We start from the raw sequence: 18,348 nt of genomic DNA, 5'->3' as shown, positions 1-18,348 counted from the left end.
CTGAATCCCAGTGGGACCTGATTCTGGGATTTAGGCATCTAAAATACCTAAGTGGCAGTAAGCCCTTAGCATGCATCTATCTGCACCCAGTTCGGCCCCTAACAAAATGAACTGACATTCTGTCTCTGACTCCAAAGAGGGTAGAAATGAGCCCTTTGTTTGAGTGAGAGTCATAGGTGTGAAAATACCTTAGAACAAATAAAATGTACATCAGGGATCTGATTTTTTGTTCAGTACAAGTGACAGTCCTTGCCAGTCAGTCTGCTAACCGCAGGATATTTTATTCAAAAACCGAATAGAGCTTTTTTATTTTTTAAATGCTTTTGATTTTTAATATTGCCGGCGGAAAAGGAAATGTATCGATCACAATCATGCTGTGGGCGTAAGAGATGTGATAAGCATATGCTCAGTCTTAGGGTGAGACCGTGGATCACAGTCACCCAGGCAGGGGGATTAAGGTGCTCCCTTGATCTCCTAGTTGGGCTACTCCCATCATGGTTACAGCAACATCCCTGGGGCTACTACTCCCTGTCCATGCAGATAGGTGGGGTATAAGCAAGCAGGACTGGGAGTGGGAAGAAACACGTTGGCCAGCACAGCTGAGCCAGGAGAAGTAATCCTGGAGAAATAAGAGGATGGCACAGTCTAGTGCCCTCACCGTCTGCTCCTAACTCCACAACTTAGCCATTAATTTACAGTGTTCTGATTTATTAATCATGACCCACTGTCTAACAGACCCCTCTGGCACCACTACTTTCCTTTGGGTACCTACTGCCCTTCTTCATTTACTGCAACAAGTGAAGAGGAGACATGGTCTATTGATCAACTGATCCCTGTAAATCCAATACCGAAGCAGATATCTGATCAGGTATTTAGTCCTTCGGGTTTATTTTTTCATTTCTATTTATTGAAATTTGTGTGATAAAGATACTTAGAAACAAAAAGGGCCAGATACTCCTCCCATTGACATACTAGCACAGTTCCTAGATGCAGTGAAAATATTTAAATTTCACATTTGATAATATGGATCTATAAACACCCACTGCCTCAAATTCTTCTCAGCTCTCTCTCATCTGTCTAACGGCACATAACAGTACTTTAACAGTCAATAAATCAGAACCACCAAACAAAGGCCCAGTCTTGCAGCCCTTACTCAGATGAGTAATCCCACTGATTTAAACTAGCCTACTTATGCACGTAAAAGCTGAAAGTTCAGGACCACGAAAAGCAAAGCCCCAAATAAAGTATGTATGGTTTTACTTCAGCTTAGTGTATACAAATAATGTTGGCACATTACCTCATAGCAGGCATACTTATGGAATGGCGAATAGAGTAACTGCCATGTGAAAGCAAGAGAGAGGAAAGAGAAAAGACAGCACTATAAGCAACAGTTTGCAACATGATCAGCACACAGTATACACGGCATTGTTTATTTTTAATTCAGAAGCGCTAGTACTCAGCTTCTGCTGCAAAGAGCTCTCCTCCTCACTTTGAGCACAGATATTCTGTGCCCCACCATCTCTGAAACTAATCAAGAGGCTGAACAGGGCTCAGAAGAATGGCACAGAGTATCTCCTGCTAACAATCCAATAATGGAATCAAACCTTTTCAGTTCACAAAAGCCAGGCATGCGCAAGCTAATATCATGCAGAGGGGTATGAAAGTGCCTTTGTATTCCCTGTGAAGGGTAAACCCTGTAAAGAGCTCTGTAGGTGGTGAATAAATATAATTCTAGGGTTTCATGGTGAACACAAAAACTCTCTTTTATTTGAAATTAAGAATGGCCCCCGACTATATTTAAATATTCAGGCTAGGAGTAGTTCGTGTACTGGAGGATTATGTACTGTGCCAAAAATCCATTTATTGCTACTTTCACTATTGATTGACAGCCAAATCCTGGTCTTACTGAAGACAATGAGTGCTTTGCCTTGACTTAAGTGGCACTAGGATTTGATCCTGATCAACCAAAGTGAATATAACAATTAAGACACAAAAACATTCACATAAATTTTACATTATAATGTTCCTTATAAATTGGACATGCACTTGCATAGTCTATCTATGAAATTGCTGTAAGTAGGGGGAGGAAATCACACACATATGGACATAAAATTAAAAATCAGACATGGAAAGATCTATTTGGTTATATGAACCCATCTTCCTGCCAATGCAGGCATGTTCCCCATTGTATATCTCCTAATCAGTCAAGACAAGATAGTTTAAAAACTCTAATATACCGTAATACACCAATAACCATTCAGTAATAAATGCAAAACAAGGTTTTAAACATTCATCTATTTCACACTGCTTTTAAACTTAAAGTACAAACCCTACAGCGCAGGCATTCCAAAAATGCAGTGGATCACGTTCTCTTCCTGAACCCCCTACTAATGCCTGCAACCATTAACAATCCAGGTTAAATGAAACAAGCATATTTTCCACTTTGTTCTTGTGCCACGTAGGAAAGAAGCAGAAAACTGGAGCTATCTGAATAATTTAGAGCAGACTGCTCATCTATTATCAGACACATATCAAAGATAAGCTCTTAGCAAAAGGTTATTTAATCCAAAATGGCATTAAAACATGAGTCATTGGGAGGGGCCATGTGATGGATGCCATGAGTATGGAGAAAATTTGCCAAGTTCCTCATACCAATGCAATTTTATTTTCTTTAAAGAAAAATAAGGAAAGTGTATTCTTGCCACTCCAAATTATTGAATTTATAGGATGAGAAGAGCTCTGGCCTAAAATGGTGACTAGGGCAACTGTTAACATTACATGAAACACCTAAAAATTCTAGTGAGTTTATTAAGAAGGAGGGGCCTGTAAGGCTGTGGGAGCTTTAACCCGTTAGGTGCGGAGCAGAGTTTGGTGGAGAATGGTAATTCTGTTCCATGGAGTTTCAATATTTGGTTCCAGTCTGATTCAGAAACACTCCTCCCACCCCCAAATTTTAATATTTGCTGTGAAAGGGAACCTGACTCTCCTGGGAGCCCTTAGAACATTTTGAACTTAAACACAGTTTTAATGTGCTTTGCAGGCTCAGCACCTGCTTATTTTTATTAGTTAGGGCCATGTGCCACCCTTGGATGTGTCTGCAGGACTCGTGCTAAAGGCAGCAGGAGTTCCTCAGTATATCTTAGCGCAGGACTTGGGCATTTTTGTTTCACTTAAAAGGTGGTAATTAATCAGTGATATGACAGTTACTGAGCTTTTGTTGTTTACGCTCCAACCTTTAAAAACAAGGGACAGTTGAGATAACAGAACTGTATGTAAATGGATATGCCTGAGAGAAACATCTTTTGAACTCATTCATTATGTGAATTTGAGTCTAATCTATCTAAGAATGTGGTAAACAACATTCTGAATCCAATCTGAAGGTCTTTTCACATACTCCAGTCATAACCCCTCTAGGTTCACCACAGTGTAAAAATCAAGAGGTTGTGGCTGATCTGGAACATGTTTTTATCTGGGATAATAATGTTGAAAGGAAAGAGGGCACGTGTTAAACAAGCCATATCAAAGTCAGCAGCAGTATTTATGAAGAGCAATATGCATCTTACCCAATCGAATGTGACCTAGGAGGGCAGCATAAAGAGAGAACAGCAAGAGTTAAGAGTTGGCATAGTATGAAGCAAAACATGGGTTAAAAAAAAAAAATCCAAACAATCTCCCATTAAAATGCCAAACAGTCCTTGGGAGAAAAAGAAAATCATATGCATCAATTTCTTGACACTTGGAGAATATGGATCAGTCGAAACTCCTTCAAATATACCGTCACCTACTGCTGTGTTACATAATCAAACAAATACTTGGCATGTACCTGAGTCTAGAGTATTAGTCTACTAAACCTTGTGCTGTCTCAGATGGTTTCATCTTCATTAAATCACTGTTGGAACAGACATTCTTGGGTTCAACGAGACAGAACAGTACAACACACTGACAGCCAACAAGGGAAGGCCATAGGACAATTTTTATTGAGGGGAATTTTTTTTAAATGAAAATAGTAAATAAATAAATATTATTATTATTAAGCATTAACATTAAGAAACTTGTGTTTTCAGAACTGCCAGCCAGAACAGTGCTTAGGAAAACAGGAGTAGATCTGCAGTCTCTAAATCCATAAAGCTGCCCTAAATAATGTTGAGAGCTTGTCTGACATTCAATTAATCCCTGGACAGGAGAGAAACATATGGCTCCCTTCTGCCCTGTGCATATGGGGCATAGCTGAGAATCTAGAGCCAGGTCTCCTCATTCATACTTATTCTCCTCCGACAACTCAGCCCTTTTTTTTTTTTTTTTTTACCATGTCCTCATAAGAGTAAGAAAACAGATGTGCAAGCGCCTTCATTCAGCATGGAGGGCTATGGCCAATGCTTAGCTTTACCCTTGTCACCACACATGGGTTATGCTCGTGCTCCTTGTGTGCTGCACAGGGACTTCTAGAATCAAAGCCTTTATATTTTCTCAAAGGAGGTGTTTGAGAATCCACTTTCCAGATGATTGATAGTCAAAGTAAAGAGCAACTAAATGATCTCCTTCTCAAACCCCTTGTATCCTTTTGGGACACTCTCTTCCCTAGATGTATCATCCACTATCCAAATATCAGCCCTATCAACACACATTCACAGATATTCCAATTAACCCCTTAGCACCAAAGGCAATGATTTCTGGGACTGAGTGCTAAAGTTTTAAAGACTTCAGGGAGATCCTGTCTTCTGAGACAGTCAAGATTTACATGATCTAGTTTCGTATCATAAAAACAAACACCAAGAGGTTAATATTAAAGAAACTATTATCCACAGAAAGTTTGCAGTATATATAATTGTCTCTTCCATTTGGATTTACCTTAACCATACTGAAACACGACTAGTGGACAGTGCATTTAAGTGTGGCCTTGGGCAAAGGGTGTTGCACAAATTACATCATTCCAGTCTCAGCAGGCATCGTGCCTCAGAGATGCCCTTCTCCAGGCTTTACACTTGCTTTGGAGAGGGTGAGTATGAATATGTTGTTGGTCTAGATCAGCAGAAGATTATGACACCCTCCCAGAAATTCAGCTGACATGCTGAGCAACCACAGTTCCCACTGAAGTCAATGGGAGTTTCAGCTGCTCAGTACGTCTGAAAATCAGGCCACTTATTTAAGAGCCTAAATATGGATGCAGGTGCCTCTCTTTGAGCATGCATGTCTCAAGAAGTCAGTTGTAGCTAGAGCTGCCGAGAAATGACGATTTTTTCCTCAAAAAAAAGTTTTCATGCAAAAAATTCCCTTTTAAAAGGTTTCCCTGTAGGAAATTTTGAAAATATGGAAAAAACTGTTTCAGTTCCCACTCTCCCACACTGACTGGTTTGTAACTGGCAAAAAAGGTAGAAAACAGCAATAAATTGGGAAAATCCTGTAAATTTGAAACACAAAAAAAATGCAAAAATTAAAAAAAACCATCTCTTTTCCTCCCAACGTATTTCATTTATAAAAAACTGGAAAAATAAAAAATTTCATTTTCAATGATACTTTGTTTTCCTATGAAAACCCTATTAACCAGAAATGTTTTGATCAGCTGTACCTGTAGCTTTTAGAATACAAAGTTCACAAATCTAAATATAAAGTAGTATATGACTTCTTTCCCCTCTTTACATTCCTTCCTTCATTTTTTTATTGTCATCTTTAATACTGTGACAATTTGAGTGAGCGTTTTTCCTGTATTGTAAGGAACTATTCTTATTAGGTGCCTAACCTCCCATACACACAGTAATTATTATGTTTAAAGGCAGACTGAAGAGAAACAATGTGTTTGAAAGAAGATGAACAGTCACCATTCTTTAGTATTTAAAGAAGTTGCACACATTTTTTTCCTGATTTCTGAAATGCCAGGTTTATTCTGGGCATTTGTGCAACATCTAACACAAAGGGGCTCTAACTTAATCCGAAGTAATAACTGTAATAATAATACTTTTAAAATGTTAATACAAGAAAATTAATTCTGCCAATACCAATAAAAAAAGGAAAAAAAAACTGCTCCATAAACTGCTAGAATTCTTCCATGCTGATGCAGAATGTAAGCTCACGTATCAATTAGTTGAGATATTACATTTTACAATTAATGAATTTTCGATTGGAAAAGGGAAGTGTGCACCATTTTCTTGTCAGTGGTCTTAAAAATCCGATGCACCACTCTAAATAATGCTGTACAACCAAAATAAAACCCGTGGTGAAACAGTCTGCTATATGCTAACAGAGACTGCTCAAATGATCTCTATTGAGTTTATGATTAGTAACATGGCTCAATGCACGTTATTGGGCTACGTGGCTTGTTTCACTTTATGCAAGATCTTAAAGGAAGAACTCTACCATCCCCTCAGTCCATACCCACGGAGAGTGTACAAACTAAGGGCTAGATTGCAATTTGGAGTACCTCCCCTTTGTGCCATGCCAGGGGTAAGTAAAAGCATGCCTATGCTCCTACATGGGCTAGCCATATTGTGGGTTCGGGTGTGCTGGGAGAAGCAGCAGCATTTGCTGTGAACTGGAGGAGTAGCAGATGTCTGGGGAGTGGGCAAAACTTCGCCTGGCCTGGTGCTGGAGTGGTGGAACAACATGTTACCCCTTGCTATGGGCTTTTTCCTTATGGCACAATCTAGTGTTAAGTGACACAGGGGCTAGATGCTACAAAGAGTACATAGAGTTGGTCAGCAGCAGGAAACAGCCACACTATGCCTTACAGGACTGAATGCACTGCGTGTGCAATATAATAATCTCACAATGCAATCCCAGTATTGCCAGAAATATAGGCAGGACAATTAAAGACCACATCATTCACTGTCACACAGAATGAAACCAGGACAGTTAAAGATAACGCATATGACAAACCAACCACTGATGAGCTCATGGATTTGGGTGTATTATTGAACATGACTGCGTGAGAGTTACTGACATGTGACATTAATGGATATGTGGATTAATGTCACATATGCTGACCCCGGGCTCTGGAGTCTCCTGCTGGCTGATTTAGTAAACAAATCGCTCGATAGCACTGGTTTGGTTGCCAACACCAGGACCTGCCCACAGGATGCCTATAGTAGCAAGACACCTACCTACTATGTATCTATGCAACAGGCACTATTAACACAGTCTGTTCTCCTGCATAGCGGGGAGGTGGTGTCCATTACTGTTTCTCTATGGCTTCTCCACTCTTCTGCAGTGTAACAATTGGACTCCTGACCTTGTACTGCCACATGGACACAGGCACTGACTTATATTTTTCCTGGTGGGTGCTCTACCCCTGCTCTGCCCCCACTCCACTTCTTCCCGCCTTTTCTTTTACTGCCACACATGCTACATATTACACAGTGCTGCCCTTCATAGTGCTTTCTCTGAGAATTTAGCTTCTTGAGGACAATAATGGAACAGGACCTAGGGAAGAGCCTAGCACAGGCCTTGCTCCACTTTACATGCTATTTGAACTATTTTTGATATAAGACTTTTTTGTAAATACTGTCAGGGGTAATCATGGTGGAACACTCTTTTGGATTATCTACTGGGACCCTGCGTCTTCAGGGGAAAAAAAGGGGCGGGGGGGGGGAAGGACACGCGCTTCTGACAATGCCATGCAAAATGATCAGTCCGTTTTGGGCTCAGAAAACCGCCGGGAGGCATGTTCTGCTAATATGAGGCATTGTGAATAAATCAGAATGCTTTTACAGTCAGCCCTGGCTTTGGAGATTATTATTGGTTGAACACTGGCCATTTGTATCTGTGGTGCAGAAAGCCACTCGCTCAGCTAGATCCACACATTGAGAGCAGGGCCAGCTCCAGATTTTCTGCTGCCCCAAGCCAAAAAAAAAAAAGGAAGCCACGGCAGCGTGATCGCACTGCTCCACTTTTCGGCGGCAGGTCCTTCACTCCGAGAGGGACTGAGGGACCCGCTGTCGAATTGCCACTGAAGACCGGGATGTGCTGCCCCAATAGCAGCCGGAGTGCCGCCCCAAGCACCTGTGTTTTTAGCTGGTGCCTGGAGCCAGCCCTGCTTGAGAGACAAGGAGGGAAGAATTTGGGAAAAAAAAAAAAAGTCATACCGTGCCGAGGCCTGACCTTGCATTTTACTGTAGAATCTCCAGTACTCTAGAATCTATTCCTATGAGATTAACTTCAAACTCAGTGCAAAGCATAAGGAAAGGAATTTTGACTGAGAAATACTGAGTACATGGAATCTTTCCTACCTGTGACCAGGTGCCAGTGCAGAGAGACTGGCACAGTCACTCTACACCACTGTTCTAAATTTTGGATTATAATAGTGGCAAAGGGCTTGTCCATTATGCAGAGTGTGTGCCCAGATCCTGGCCATAAGCCTAACAAGTCACAGCCCCACTCACAGCAAAGCAGAGCTCAAGGGGTGCAGATTTCCCTTATGCAGCCTCTGGCCTCCCCTTTCTTCATGCTGAACAGCAGCAGTGGTTCTGGTGCTTGCTAAGCCTTGCTGTGCTGGGAGGGGACTGGGGCGGGAGTATCAGGATTTACCAAGCTTTCAAATTTAATAAATAAGTAGCAGAAAAACAAACAAAACCGAACCTCTTCTTATTTGGCTGCAAAGAATTATGCACAAAACATTCACAACAAAACCTGCCTGCATCTGAAATACTGTAAATTGGGTTAATGCTGCTATTCAACTATATTTGCATTAGTCATGCATTGCTCAATTACAACAAAAATATTTGTGCAATAATTTGCTGATTTCTCTATGAATTAAGGCTCTTATTCTGTGAGGGTGCAAGGGTCCATGTGGCTCCAATGGCAAGACTGGAGCATGAAATCTGGTTGCATTAGTCTGCCAGCAACTGAGAAAATATAACGTAGTCTTGATTTCCCCATTGTACTGTGATTCCGTTTTTAAAAATGTATCTATTTTGGAGTTTTCAATAGTGCTACTTACACAACTGATATATAGTAAGTGATTCAAAGTACAAGAGTATTTTGTACAGAGCTCTTCCCCCTGTAAATATCTGAGTGCTGGTGAACTGAGTTGCTATCAGATATTTAGCCTTTCTGCTCAATTATATGATTTGCACACACATTTCTTTTGAGTTAGTCCACTAACTTTCCCTTTGAAAGTACGGAACAAGGCTTTTTGTGCTAGGACTTAGCAAATCTAAAATGTTAAGAAATTCAGTGTCTGCAATATAGAAAAATACATCAGGACAAAAAGCCTATTAACTAAAAATGCTGATGGAGAAATTCTGTGAGCCTACTCTTATTTTTTAAAAACTTCATATTGTTTATAGTTTCCTCCTTTGTTCCTTTATTCTGAGAGATCCTGGTGAAATTAACAGTTTTTAAAGATACACTGTCAGGTAGCTAAAGCCTAACACTCAGCTGGTGTGTGAAAAGCACAGACCCTAACAATTTCATAATAATATGTATTATTTTCAATTAAAGTTCTTTGGATCTAAACAGTCCCAGCAGTGTTTGCAACCAAAACTTTACTGACTTGTGCTAGCACGTGAAAACTGGAAGTGAACCTCAAATCAAAGTCTGGTTTCTACATAGACTAAGCCCAATGAACTACAAAGAATAAGCAAACAGTATTTTAAGAGTCTTTGTTTAAAAAAAATCAGAAGTGCCACTAGTAATTCTTAACGGGCCTGAGGACCAAGATGAGCAACATGAGGTTCTGCACTAGTGGCAAGTGTTGGGCTAGGTGCCTTGTTGCCCTTTAGGGCTAGAAAGGAGAGGAGAGTTTTAGATCAGTGGAAAGGGAAGATTCCCAGAATCCCAATGGATCAAACCGTACTTGCTTCTCGCTCTGGAAAGGCCCAAGATATCAGATACATTTGAGATTCCTTCATTTTAATTCAGGCTAATGTCTTGGGCTTGCAAAGAGATCCATGCGCATGTGCGTGTCCTGCAAGGAGTCCCACTGAAGTCAACAGGACTCATGTGGAAGTAAGGGCTTGTACCTTCATCTCTCTGCACCTTTTTTTTTTTTTTTTTTTTTAATTACAACAGTGTATTTCTGGAGTGAGCTGATGTAAGTGCCCAAATGCTTTTCAATTTATTTTTCGCCAAGAACAGTGCAGAGGCAGGCCTGGGTTCTTCGAAAGAGGTCTGTCTCTAAAAATCCATTTATGAATACAATTAGCTGTTTTTCCTCCAGTTTTATCACCTCCCTAGGTTTGCAAAGTAATTTAGAAGGGATTCCAAGTTGCAATACCTTTTCTTTCTACCACGACTCTCAACAATTTTTTCCTTTAGGCTGAAAAACGCATGGTATAAAATCACCACGACGAGTAGTATCGGCAGTAATTCTTTCTAAATTAGGGTTTAAAGTAAGACAAAAGAACACTTGGCAGGTTATCTCCCTTCCCCCGAAATAAAATCAGAAGAAAATTTCCGTACCTCATATCTCCAAATTTCTTGCTGATGGCTGTTCCTACATTGCTGATAGCTGCTGTTGCCTTCTGTCCTGCATGGCTCAGAGTTTCGTGCGTTTTCTTGTAACTAGAAATAAAAGCAAATAGTGGTAAGTCATTCATATAAAAAGAGATAACAGATGCTCATCTGTTCTGCAATTCATTTTTATTCTCCATATTTCTAAATTTGAAAAAAACATTCCTACTAAGGGTTAAGAATTGAGATGGTTTGTCAGGTTAGGATATACAATGCAGGCTTCTTACGTAGCTTTCCAAATGCAGGCTGACCTTAATAGGACCACATTACCTTCCAGTGGAGTGAATCCCTCCCTGTGTCCCCTCAGAGAGCATATCCTTTGAGCTGGTTGGTGCAATCCATTTAAAGGTGAAATGCAGTCATTATACACCTTACATTCTGGAATATATTTTAATATAATGAAAATCGAAGGTTTATAGAAATATCAGACACTATTTCACTAAATCCATCATTGTAAAGTGAGGGGGAAATTGTCCCTCAGCAGCAACTGCTGATATTGTACTGATACCCATCTCAGGAAAAAGTCTGAAGATACAATGTAGGACTCAGAAAACAAATCTTCTTTTGAGGGCATGGGAAAGCAAGCAATCTCAAAAGCCATTGTAAATTTTACTACAACTTGACTTATAACCTATATTCCTGGACACATCATCAGAGCTGATCAAGTAACGAAAACAACTAAGTTGAAATTTTAGCAATTTTTCTTGCATTTTTGGTCTAAATACAAAGTTCCTATGAAAAAATCAATTTTTGAAAAATGTCAACCAATATTAATTATTAATATTACAATAGAAACCTATTGTAATAGAAACCTAGCCACAAAGAGCTTGCAATTTATAAAGACAAAGTGTGTCATAGCCAGTGAAAATTAGGGTGATGACCAGCACATGTATTTTCTTTTTATATTATACACACACACACATACATATATATATATACACACATACACATACATACACACCGTATATACTCGTTCATTAGCCTTAGCCTGTTCGTTCAGAAGCCGATCCCCCAAGATGGTTAGGTAAAAATAGCAAAAACTGAATGACTCGTTGATAAGCCGACACTATATTTCAAGGGTTGGCAAACTTTGGCTCCTGGCCATCAGAGTAAGCAGCTGGTGGGTTGAGACATTTTGTTTACTTGGTGCATCTTCAGGCACGGAGCCCCTCAGCTCCCAGTGTCTGTGCCACTACCCACAGCTCCCATTGGCTGGCAATGGTGAACTGCAGCCACAGGGAGCTGAGGGGCTGCATGCCTGCAGACACTCCAGGTAAAGAAAACGACAATGTTTTAGATATTCAATTCTATGCTTCCATAGAGTTTAAAATCATCATATTTTGGTGTAGACCCGTTTATAAGCTGACCCCCACTCTTTGATGTGTCACTTTTTTTTTTTTACACACCAAAAATACATATATATACATACTCGTTCATAAGCCGAATATTTTTGGCTTTTTATATATAAAAACTATATTTAAATAGTAACTATATTGAAAAATTACCCTCAGTTGCTCCTATACAGAGTCATTGTCTGTGCAATTTTTTTTTAATCATCTGCCACTATTAATATTGCAACCTGGTATTTAATCCTTGCATCTTACTTTTTTAATTGTAAGTGTTGCTTACTTAGGGCTTGATTCTGCTCCACTGAAGTAAATGGCGGTACATCATTGACTTCAATGGGAATAGGCACAAACACTTATTACAAAGGAAAACTAGCTTAATCCTCTCAGTACTACTCTATCTCATTGGACTACCAAAGTAACAGCTTCACATTTGACTGTTTTAAATATATTTATATATATATTTAAAACACGCCCTAAAATGATTTACTTATCTTTTCAATTAGGTAAAGTAATGCCAATCTTTTGTGTTACACTTTCTGTTATTCGTTAACTACTGAAGGAAATAAAAATGCCCATAAGATGAAGAAAGGCTCCTGATGAAATCTGGACAGCAAGTGCACATTCAAAGTAGTTTTGAAATCTTTCTTAAATCACTCATGTAATGTATGGCACATGTGTTCAGACACACAATCTTCTTAATTCACACTGCTGATTTATAGGACATGCTTTGACTTGTCATGGTTTCATTTCCCCTCAATACTGTTTAACCTATGAATTGTGAAACAGTTTATCATTCCACTTTTCTGCACTGACAGTTCTTTTGTTGAGCAGACAACTTCTGATCACATTAAAGCCACCCTCTCTAGGGTATAACATGACATTTTCAGTAAAGCAAAACGAACCCTGAATTAGGAATACTGACCTAACAAAATGAAAGCCCTTACAATAAATTACCTTATACTCTGTTTATATTGCTGAAAAAGAATGGTAGAAATGAACATGAAAGCATTATAAATATTATTTTGTTGGTCTTATTTATCCTTTCAGCACATACAATAGAAAAACATACACCAGAGACCAGTTGGGAAACCTCATTGCCTAGTTCCTTCAGCAGAAAATTGTTTTCTTATTTCTCATATGTAGGAAAATAATATAGCTTCGGCGGGTGGGGGAAATGGGGACAAAAAATGGGAAAAATAAAATAAAAATGGCACTCACATTTACCATATAGTATGTCATATATATTACCCATATTGCCTCCATATGTCTTTTATAGCATACAATGATAAAAGCAGCAGAATTAAGGCTGCCAGGCAAACCTTGCTCCTTACTCTGGTAAAATCTCAAACTTGATTACCGCATGATTTCCCAATGAACCCACTTTGGTTATATATACTCCGTACCCCCTAAAGGCAAATGTTTGCCAGATGATTTAGCAGGTGACAGTTCTAGAACTCCAGTGCTCTGCTCCTGCTCTCAGTAAGTGACATTGCTATAATGACTGCAAGTGCTGGAGAAAAGAGCAACTTGCACAGGAAAGAATAGGGATTATGCCTGGTGGTGGTTTTCTTTTTTTAAATGGTATGTAAAGAACACCCAAAAGTTAGTTTGTTTGTCTCATCTTCCCTCCTAACTCCTGCTTGTTTTTCACCTTAAAAATACCAAGATCACCACATTTTTTGGTTTGGGTCTTACATGTGTATTCTGAGCTCTCTCAGCACTGTATTGAAAGGAGGTGGGTGGGAATGCTGAATCTTTAACAAATCAATCTTTTCTCCCAGCTGCATATTTGGATATTTGAGTTAAGTAGGTGTTACCAAAAAACATATAAAAGCCAGAGAGCTTTAAACATTTTTTAACAAGAACTACTTCCCCTTACACATTATCACATTTAACTGCGTGGCATCTCCAATCCCATAATCTTCCCAGCACTTCACAGACCTGCTCCAAAGTCCATGCAAGTCAAAGGAGGGTCTTTCCAGTAACTTGAACAGGCTTTGGATAGAGCCCCAGCTGTTTAGAAAGTCTTTCAGGAAAAAAAGATAGACGAAAGTTTTACTTTTCAACATGACAAACAACTTGGGGGTGAAGGTGGACCATGAAGAAACCTTTTAGGCGTCTTTATACATCAAAGAAGCTAAAAAGGGTACAAATCCATTTGCTTTTCCTCATTTTCAGATCACCTTTCAAAGGCACATTCAGGAATCAGATTTGCTACGAGAACCTGGATATCTGGCCTTTCAACCTCCAGGTCATCAATTCAAATCCACCACAAGTTGGTGACAGAAGGTTTTATTTGACAGTTGATTGATAACATCTGCCAAATAAGTTGGAGGTCTCATTCAAATTCACAGAAGACAGAGGCTCACCTCACAGAATGCCATCAAAACTGGCTCCACAAGGGGGTGCCTCAGCAATGAGAGCAGGACTGAATAACCATGGCGACTGAACCCTCATCTTAACAGGGTTGCCAACTTTCTGATTGCAGAAAACTGAACACCCTTGCCCCGCACCCTGCCCCGGGGCCCTGCCCCTTCCCACAGGCCCTGACAGCAAGCACTGCCCTCATGGTTCCCGGCCAATGGGAACTGCAGAGCCGGCACTCAGGCAGTGTGCAAAGCCTCCCTGGCCACCCCAGCACCTAGGGGCCGCAGGGACACGTCGCCACTCCCAGGAGCCACGCAAAGCCAGGGCAGGGAGGGAGCCTGCCTTAGTCCTGCTACGCTGCCAACCGAACTTTTCATGACCTGTTCAGTGGTGCTGACGGGAGCTGCCAAGATCTTTTTTTGACCAGGCATTCTGATTGAAAAACTGATGCCTGGCAACCCTATGGTGGTACCTAAGCCAGGGGTTCTAGCACACCACTGGAGCAAGGTAAGAAAGCTGTACTTCGCTTGTGCACTCTTTGGGAGAAGGCACTGTCTTTGTTCTGATTTGTATAGCTCTTGGCACAATGGAGTCCTGGTCCATGACTATGGCTTCTAAGCACGACTAAAATAAATAAATAAATAAATAAATAAATAAATAAATAAATAAATAAATAAATAAATAAATAAATAAATAAATAAAGTAACAACTGCTGCTTCTTGTGAAAAGATTTTTTTCCTTTAGATAACTGGAAGGTCTGATTCTTTAGTGCTGACAATTTGGCACCTTTTACAAAAACACCCAGGTCTCATTAAATGATAGTATGTGTTTAAAATGGAGAGATGCTATTTTATTGAAGTATTCTTTCTGATTTGCCTTATTTCTTTAAAAAGTGATTCTCCCATTACTAATGCCTGCTTTATACCTGTGTAATTCAAATGACATCAATGAATGTTCCCTAGTGCAAGAGAGCAGGATTGGGCCTTAAAATAACTTTTTACAGCTCTAAATGTACAGCCATGTGGATACGCTGATTGTCTTAAAAAAAAAATCAAATACACACATTCTAGCATCATGAGAAGATTCATTCTTTCATAATGGAAGCAAAATATACCCCAAAATAATGCATTTTTACACATTGTGGTTGAAATCTGGGCTCTGTTCAAATCAATAGAAATTTAAGTTCCGTCTCCAAGATACTACTACTGCTTGCTAGGTTGATGCTGAGAGTGACCAGTAATTTTTCCCCTGCTATATAAATACTAAATGCAATAGATCACAGGCATCTAATGCTCCCCTCCCCCCGTTTCCTCCAAAAGGATCAAAAGCCTGCCTGCCACATGGAATTCATTCTAAACTCTACTTCTGATCTATCACATACACCTCAGAAAAGCCCCCGGAAAGTTGATAACATTTTATAAATATACTGCTGATTATAGACAAATTCAGAGGCTACAATCCAAATTTGTCAAATTCTCACACAACAATTGATTTGCATTTCGAGGGATCAGAGGTTATCCCAAACTGACCAACCAAAAGAAAAATGTGATCTGATGGTTCTTTTCAGTAGAGGTAAAATAAATTCCATTCTCTCTGCCATCAACTTACCTTGGTCTTAAATGATTACATTTTCCAACACTAAGCTCCATTCGTCGTGCCTGCATTTTTTATTTGCTCCAGTTCAGGATAGCCATTAAGCACATGCTCAATTTTAAGCACATGCCCAGTGCTGTCCTAAATAGGGATGCTTTAACAAATCAGGGCCATAATACAGACTAGCATAATTACAAGGTCCACACTCCCTGATAGCCAATAAGGAGTATGTTACACGGAAATTCATTTATGGGTTTAATGTAGCTGGAAGCCAAGGCAGCAAACCTCTAAGAAACAGCATGTGTGTTATTTAAACAGAGTGATTGTACTAAAAAAAAAATAAAAAAAATCTCTCACCTATAATTTAGAGCTGAATAATTGAATAAAACAACTGGTAAGCGCCTCTTCTTTTTCACGCCAGTATAAGGAGTTCTATGTCACAAACCACCCAGATGTCTTATCTATGTATGTATTGCAAGTTCTACAATATATACATAGATACATTCTGAAACTTTAAAAGGATAATCCCGGAATGCCTGTGTCCAGCAGACAAGCACTTCTTTAGTTAATAAACAAATACATAGATGAAGACAAACTCTCATTTGTGTCTATAAAAATACTACTTTGCTTAGAGCACACATTCATTCTAGGGACCAGATGAAATAAGGCAGATTGTCAGTCTGGCTAATATTACTTTTTTGTAGCTCCCATAAATACTCTGTCCTTCCTAATATTTCTGTTAGGAAGAGGGCAGCATTTGTGTTTCTATTACTATAGAGGTTACATAACACTATAAGTCCGTCTAAGACTGTGATGCAAATAGTCTTTTTTGAGCTAATGACACCATCAACTCTCTGGAAAGCTGATCTCGGATGCAGAAAAAAATGGCAGTGCTGGAGTGGGAAAGCTTTGTGAAACTCTCAAACACAGACGCGAACAATAATGAAACAATAAATCAACAAAATAAAAGGCAACACTGGCCATTATGGGGATAGGGACTTTAACTTGGACTCCGCTAAAATTACCTCAGGGTCAATCTAACACAGAGATGAAATCAAAGCTCTCTCTTTCCCCCCAGACTTTTATCCTCCTTTCAGATCAGATGTAATCTTTTTCACAAATGACAAGTCCACAAAGGTTAGTGGGTTTGCCTCATTATACATGGTTAGTGAATTATATGTTAACTGTGCATTTGTTAAACACTGTATTTGTTTGGATGCTTTTGGCTCCTCATATTTATATACATAAGTTTTCTATTTTAGACCACATCAGTAATATTGGTAAGTGGTGACCTCTTTAACAGTGTTTCTGACTTCTGGGGACATTATGATGTTTCATCAGCATTAATAGCATGAGCCAACTCTTTTCAAATTCTCATGTAACATACACTCACTTGCTGTTGGTTTTTTTAATACGCTTCACAATTTAAATGTTTTTTAGAAGCCTCTAAGGGTAACAACGAAATTCAGTATTCAGGTTAAGAACTATAAAGGCTAATTCAAATTTGCTTTGAGGGGAAAAAAAAAAACGTGTAGAATAGACAGTGTTTATTAAATACCTCCCTGGACTGCTGAATGCTCATAGCTGCTGAGTCATGTGATCTATAACAGCTTTTCACTATTGGCCTTCAAGCAACCATTTATAATGACTTGGTAAGCACTGACCGTGTGGGATCTGTGGACATAAATGACAATGACAAGGTCTTAAGATGGTCAATAGCTGGTCAAAAGCTGGCTGAAACCAGGCCAGATGACCCTGCGTCTTCAGACTGAGAAGCCTAAGATGCAGTACATTTAGAGCAAAGATATTCAAGAAACACTGGATCACCGACGCACTTGTTAGTTTCATATGGTAAATTCCTTAGGCCTCTTCATGCTCACACCGATGTAAACCCACTGAGTTTAATAGAGTTACTCCAGATTTACAGTAGGCCTATGTAAAAGAAGAATCAGACACTGATTTCAATAGAATTACTCCTGAATTACATTAAATTATAAAAATCAGGCCTCCTGTATTTAAGGCATTAACATTTGTTTCATGGTATCAGAGGAGAGGGAATACATGTCAGGGAGGGGGAGGTTTAAAAATAAGTTATTGTCCATGTTTTACCCTGCTTGCTTTATCCAAAAAGGGGTTTAATAGCATGACACCTAAGCAAATATGGTACATGAATCACTACCAGGATTAATCTGTAAATTAAACTGACCTGCCTCAATCTGAGTATTTCTAGTATTTACCTTTTGTTATTTTGTTACCTTCAGCTGTAGCCATTTAGTTTAAAGCTTTTTTTTTTTTTAAATGAAATTCTCAGTTTGTTTCTCTCTGCAGGATATAGTAACTAGTGATTCCAATAACCTTCATGATGATATTATTGGAGGCAATTTTACAGCAGACATGCACCCTATAGTTAGATATTTTTCACTAACTATTTACAGTAAAATAAACTTCTTCATGAATTACTGTGCTACTGTGCCACTGGATAATTTACCTCCCAAGGAGCTAAATTATCCTCCATATGTAAAGTAGACTTACAGTATATTTTGATATCATCTAACGAGCTTGAATGTTATGTAATCCTTCTCTCCTATTTGCATTG

The 18,348-nt window shown here is 39.2% G+C and overlaps 1 protein-coding gene across 2 annotated transcripts in view; it reads right to left on the bottom strand.

Annotated features, from left to right (window-relative positions):
- TPD52L1 (TPD52 like 1) overlaps positions 1 to 18,348 on the bottom strand; it is a 90,162-nt gene that overhangs the window by 6,948 nt on the left and 64,866 nt on the right. Inside the window, exons 4-6 of one of the 2 annotated variants that reach the window (XM_032793392.2) lie at positions 10,393 to 10,494; positions 3,564 to 3,578; positions 1,298 to 1,336 (exon numbers count right to left, since the gene is read on the bottom strand). In XM_032793392.2, coding sequence (XP_032649283.1) covers positions 1,298 to 1,336; positions 3,564 to 3,578; positions 10,393 to 10,494 — 156 coding nt within the window. The remainder of the gene's footprint in view (positions 1 to 1,297; positions 1,337 to 3,563; positions 3,579 to 10,392; positions 10,495 to 18,348) is intronic. The other variant, XM_032793393.2, reaches the window with a different exon arrangement.

The sequence above is a fragment of the Chelonoidis abingdonii genome, chromosome 3, assembly GCF_003597395.2.
Source record: "Chelonoidis abingdonii isolate Lonesome George chromosome 3, CheloAbing_2.0, whole genome shotgun sequence".
NCBI classification, from domain to species: domain Eukaryota; kingdom Metazoa; phylum Chordata; order Testudines; family Testudinidae; genus Chelonoidis; species Chelonoidis abingdonii.
The sequence above is the reverse complement of the archived record's forward strand: the minus strand, read 5'-3'. Positions and strand labels throughout refer to the sequence as shown.